This window comes from Camelus dromedarius, chromosome 26 (assembly GCF_036321535.1).
Source record: "Camelus dromedarius isolate mCamDro1 chromosome 26, mCamDro1.pat, whole genome shotgun sequence".
NCBI classification, from domain to species: domain Eukaryota; kingdom Metazoa; phylum Chordata; class Mammalia; order Artiodactyla; family Camelidae; genus Camelus; species Camelus dromedarius.
In genome coordinates this window covers 11,370,912-11,377,031 of record NC_087461.1, presented here as the reverse complement: position 1 = coordinate 11,377,031, position 6,120 = coordinate 11,370,912, and the positions used below count along the sequence as shown (strand labels likewise).

General features: G+C 48.5%; 1 protein-coding gene across 1 annotated transcript; it reads right to left on the bottom strand.

Moving 5' to 3' along the window:
* Window positions 1–1,483: 1,483 nt before the first annotated feature.
* On the bottom strand, window positions 1,484–4,665 carry OTUD1 (OTU deubiquitinase 1). The gene has a single exon (XM_064479393.1). It carries the CDS (start codon window positions 4,174–4,176, stop codon window positions 2,719–2,721), a length of 1,458 nt encoding a protein of 485 aa, XP_064335463.1. The 5' UTR covers window positions 4,177–4,665; the 3' UTR covers window positions 1,484–2,718.
* Between the last annotated feature and the right edge of the window lie 1,455 nt (window positions 4,666–6,120).

The following is a 6,120-nucleotide window of genomic DNA, read 5'->3' as shown; positions in this document are numbered from 1 at the left end:
TTTTTATCTATGTACCACTGGAGTAAAATTTTCAAGTTAATCATATGATTTCCATATTAATTTATCTGAAAACACAATTGGATTTACTTATAGTTTATCCTCCCCATCACATTTTATGGTGAATGCAGTAAACTCTAAACTTTAGCTCACAGCATGGACTGTTTCCTTCATACAGCTTTGAGCCTCTTAGCTTCTATATGGGTAACTGGAGGAATGAACTGTTGAATAAATGTTTGCTAAAAGGAAATAAAAGTCAACCACATTTCCACCTCTTCCACCGCTCAAGTCCTCAGTGACCCAAGATTGCTACTGCTAACACAGAAAACTGGTATGAAAGTAGAGAACAAACATGGAACATAAGGGAGTGATGAATATTGCATTTCTTCAAAAAAAACTAAGCCATAGAAAGAGGATGGGAAAGACATAAACAAACCTTTCAGGCAAGACAACCAAAATAATATGTTGCCATGTAACATAATCTTGGGAGCCATTTAATTTTATGTAAACATATCACTCTCTTTGAGAATCTCAATCAAGGACTCAGGATCCTAATTTGAAAATGAAACACAACAACACAGAGGAACCTGTTTCTTCAAAGCAGTAATGGGCTTACAGAATGCTTTTTAGGAATTCGTTATCTAATCAAGTCTGTTCACTCCTTGTGTAAATGTTAAGTATCCCCCAAATTCATACACATCTAAATCAAGTGGAGAAAAGGGGAGAAACCACACTTGCTGCATAATTCAAGTAAAAGAATTTCTTTCTTCCCAAGTTGCATACTTAGTGAAACCATGAAGCAAGCCTTATCTTACCTAAAAATCAGAGATTCATAATTAAGGCAATATTGAAACCTTTGACAAATTGTCTTTCCTTGAAAACCACCCTTCCAAAAATGGTTAAGCAACAAACTCAAAGACAACTTGTGTCTATATAACCATGACATCAACTGAAAAGTGAAAAATCCAAAATAGCCTTTGTTTATTCTGCAATAAACATACCGACATTATGTACACAGAGGCACTTGTCAACTGAATGATAACACATCTTAAAATTAATGGATTCCCATGATCTCAAGAGACTAGTTAAAAGTTAGGATAAAAGGGTGCTGCTTTGGTTACTGTTTAAAACATTAAAATCTGTGCTGAGAGATTTTATATACTATAAAATCTATAGACATTGTGCTAGTTAATACCACACTTGAACTTCCCTGTTCATTAGCCAATGGGTACATCTATAGTTTTCAGTAGGATTATAATTAGAAATAGTGAGAACAATTTCCTGAGTTATTCCACTTTTAAATTACATTTCATTAAGACTTATCCTTTGAAATTACTGATTATCCTACCCTGTTCATGTGAAAACTTAAGAAACCTCTCATAATTCTGACATCTTTACACATGAAAAGAAAAACTGTATATATGTAAGAAAAGTTACTACAGATGTCACTTTGTCATTTAAAAAATCACTTTAGCCAAAGACACTGTAAAAGTAAAATTATGCATTTTATTCACTCATTCCACCAGCTGAGAACTGCTCTATTGTACAAACACAGTATTGTACAAAAAAAATCACAAAATGTTACAAAATAAAAAAGTACAAACTGCATTACTTAATAAATAGAACTAAAGTAGTTAAAAGTGGAAATGAGAGAGGTTTTAGGTTGGAAACACTGTTTGACCCAGCAAACCATACAAGCTCTGTATACAGATATTTTTATTTGTACATAATACAGGCAGTCCTATTTTGCCTTTGGAAAGAATTTTAAAGGAACAGACTATTAAAACAGTATTCTCCCGCTATAAAGTAACTGCAAAGGTTGGCTGGAGGCATTTATGCCATTCATTTTTGAATCTCTCCATTGAATCCAAGAAACTATATATAAAGCAGGAGGCTTATCTTGTCACCAAGTCTTCCATCATGTTAAGATTCCTTTTCAACAAAACGACAAATATAAATAAAAATAACAGAGAGCACCAGACAGTCTAAACATCAACCAGAGTACAGAATAATCACTCTGCCATCAGCAAACATCAGGCTTGCATTCAAGTAAGAGCTGGTACTAGCCCTTAAAGGAAAAAAAAATTCTTCCCACAACCTCAAGTATTTCTTTAAAGGTTGGCCATTTCTAGAAAAATAATGATTTTCAAAACAACACATCTGTTTCATCAAAATGGAATGGGCCATCATCTGGCAATATGTATGCATCAACATCCATTTGAAATAATTGTCTAAGTATTGTAAAATTCAAATTCAACAACAGAAAATATTAAATCACAACTCTTCAAAATAATAAACTTCAAATAAAGCACTTCTCTCGATTTATGCTGGAAAGCTGTTTGTCTAGACAAAACACATCATAGATGATGGTACACCAGTTTTTAAAAACGTTGTGCAAAAATACGTTTTTATAGAAAATAGATTATCAGGAATGAACAAATTTACATTGTGAGAAACCAGCTTACCAATTAAGTCGTGCCAACTTTATACAGCAACTCACAAATAGCAGTAGGATCACCCAAAGTTATCATAAAACATCATTTAGGTGCCCAGCAACCTTCAGCTCTGAGGAGAAAACATTCAAAAAAACGATTAAGGCATTACACCTAAAGTAAATCTACTAGAGAGTTTGAAAGTGCTATTACCCTGTTAGAGTTCATATAATTCTCCAAACACAAATAAGGTTTGCCATTTTCCCAGGGCGGAGGTTTCTCAGACACTTCAAGAGCATGCATTTTGTTCAATATACATTTTGGATAGGGATATGGCCATGGACTTGGCAAGTTCTTCGTCGCGTTTTCTCTGCACTTGAGTCTGCCTGCACCAATTGTCATACTCCGGATTAGGATAGGAGTGATCTAACACTGCATCATAATGTCCGTTGCTGAGCCAACTGAGCCAAATGCTAGGCCTTAGGGAATCCTCTGGGCCCAAATAGTGAATCATGGTAGACACCGTGGGGCTCTCCAACCTCCCTCCAGTAGTTAGGTGTATATTCACGTTCAGCATCTGACCCATGGCCAGCAGTTCGGGGTACCCGGCCCACACCCCGTCTTGAGCAGCAGCGATGATAAACTCCCCGACGTCGCCCTCAATCAGGGGGCTAAACTGGTCGAGGTGGTCGGCGATGTAGTGCACCGTCTCCTCCCTCAGCTCCCAGTGCAGGCTCTGGTCTCCGTACACCGCCTTGCTGACTGCTCGGTAGAGACAGTTGCCGTCGGGAATGATGTGAAATCGATACTGGTTCCTCTGTCGCAGGTACTTGTCCTGCCTCTCCACCTCCACCAGGTACAGGGCCAGTTCCTCGTCCGGTGGATCCGACGTGGAAACGACCACTGCCTCCGCCGCGCCGCCCTGGGCTGCCTCGCCGCTCCGAGCCGGGGGCGCCTCGGCCTCCGAGTCGGGCCGCCGCGGCTCTTCGGCGCCGGGAGGCTCGCTACGGTCTCCGGCCCGGTCCCAGCCCCGGAAGCTCCTCTCCGCCGGGCGTTCCTCGGCCCACGGGCCGCGGCCGGGGCCGGGCTCCAGGCTCCCCGGGGGCGGCGCGGGGCCTCGGTGCTTGGCGGCGGCCAGGGCCTGGCGGTGCTCGCTCAGTCGGAAGTTTCTGTCGGGACCCTCGCGGGCCGCGTCCAGGCCCGCAGACTCGGCGCCGTCTGGCCTCAGCAGCTCCTCCAGGGGCCAGGCCATGGAGCCCCGCCCCTGCGGGACGGGAGCGCCTGGCAACGGGGGCAGCAGGAGGCAGCGGCAGGCCGGGGCGGCGGGCACCGAGGCGCCGGGCTCGGGGCCGCGCAGCAGGAGCCGGTCGGCGCCCAAGGCCCGCACGGTGATCTGCGCGGTGGACGTGTAATGCGGCGGCAGCGGCGGCTTGCAGGACCCGCCGGACGGTCCGGCGGCGGCGGCCGAGGCGGGGGCGGCGGCCCCGGACACCACCTCGAAGCAGGAGGAGAAGGCGGGCATCTTGGCGGCGGGGGCGGCGGCGGCTTCGCGGGGCTCGGCGGCCGCGGCCGGCTGGCACTCACCGGTCTCGGGCTCCGGCGCGCCGCTGGCAGGTCCCGGCGGCTGCAGAGAGACCGTGAATGGCGCGGGGGCGGCGGCGGCGGCGGCAGGCGGAGCGGGGGCTGCGGCCGTGGGACCCGGGCCCCCGGCTGGGTAGTGGGTGTAGACGCTGCTGTAGAGCTGCATGTCCCTGCCCGCCGCTCGGCCCCTTATAGGCCCGCGGAGCCCCGGTGAGGGGACACACCCTCCGGGCCCGGGGGAGGGGGGCGGCCGCGCGCGGTGACCCAGTGCCCCGGGAATAGAAATGAGCGAAGGGCCGCCCGAGCGTCAGGAGCCACAAATAGCGCCCAGGTCCCCGCCAAATTCCTGCTGCGCCACAGCGCGCGGTGGGGGCGGGGAGGGGACGCGCGCTCGATCCCGGCCGGCGCGCCCGGCCCGTAGACCCGGGGCGCCGCGCCCGCTGCCGCTGCTCCGGCCCGCGGCGGCCGCTGGGGACACTCGGAGGAAGCCGCCTGCCCCGCTGGAGCGCGTCCCGCGGGCGAGGAGCTGAGCAGGGCGCGTGGAGGGGCCGGGAGGCGGGGCCGCGGTTGTTTACCTCAGGCTGCGCGGCAGTGTCACGTGTCCCCGCTGGAATGCGCGGCTCGTCGCGGCATCCCGGTTAACCGAGCGGGCTCGCCCCGCCCCTCCTCGCCACGCCCCCTTCTGTGACGTCACGGGCGTGGCCTGCGGCGCGGGCAGAGGGCGCGCGGGCGGGAGCGCAGAGGCTCCGAGTCCTGCGCAGTTAAGGGGCTTTGGCCGCTCCCCTGCATCAGTCCCAGGTTTTGGACCCGCGGCTGGGTGGGCGCTGCTTGGGCCGTGCTAGAATGCTTGAAAGAGTGCGTTTCGGAATGGAGGACCGATCGCTGCCCTAAAAGCCGCGTGGCCTCTGCAGGATCAGAGCACCAGGGCAGTCTTTTTCATTTCATTCCTCTGATGATATTGTTAATGTAGCTTGACGCCGCCTTTCTCCCCAGGACCTTGCTGCCCTGCTAAACCGAAACTTTTCTGCACCCTTAACCCATGTCGACAAGCAAATGCAAGACTTGGGCGAAATACCAAATGCCTCACTACCTCTGGCCTTTTGAAAATGGGTGTAGCTGCTAACCAGAGGCCAGAGGCAAAGTAGACGGGGTCATGATGGATTCTGAGAATGTTGAAATGGAATAGAATATTGAAAACAGTTCTACCTAACTGTGTTAGTTGTCCATGTTTGTAGAGGAAAGCCATAATATTCATATGATCAACCGTGTACTGACTATAGTAGTGGCTGCTTTTGCTTTATTCTGAGCTTTGATCACATGCTGAACTAGGGCTCTAAACTTTCAAAGTGAACCTAGGAGCTGTCTCAGCGTTTTAGTGTGGGGGGAAATAGCTGAGGTTATGATCTATTCCTCCCCTCACCCTTCTGCTGAAATGTAGATTCCATGAATGGAAAGACTGCATCTTGTTGGCTATTACGGTTACAAACCCAAGCACAGAGCCTGGCACAGAGTTGAAACTAATTAATATTTACTGAATGAATTAATGAAAGAGGAGTTTCCAAGGCAGTGAAGCCAGAATTACCATCTCCTGACCAGGGTCTTTAATTTGCCATGGTAGGTGTGACTGACAGGATCCCAGCAGCTTTTGCTCAGGTCACTTGAACCTGTTAGGTAAATCAGCTCAGAAGGAAAAACAACCATGTAAATATGTAACCAGCTTTTCGCTTGTAAACCTCACTGGCTGAGTAGAAAAGAGAAATTACTTAGGTTTCATCAATGATTTGGGGGTTATCTCCTGCTCTGTGTATTCAGCTGTCTTTAGCCTTTCAGTAGCTGGCGTTCTGAAACAGAAGACAAAACTATTAGCAATAAAATAATCCTCAAATAGTATTTACTGAGTGCCCATTGTGTGCCTAGCAGAGCTAGAAAACGGGAGCATGGAGGGAGATAAGGAAACTTTTTTTTTTTAATTTTAATCCTAAAGCAAGTTTGTGTTTTGAACAGACTAGGGTAAACACAGTGGGGGGAAATAAGGCTAGGTACACAGAAGACAGACTAGATTTGATGTACGAAATTAGGAATGTCAAAAAAACCAAAATTCAGTCATTAA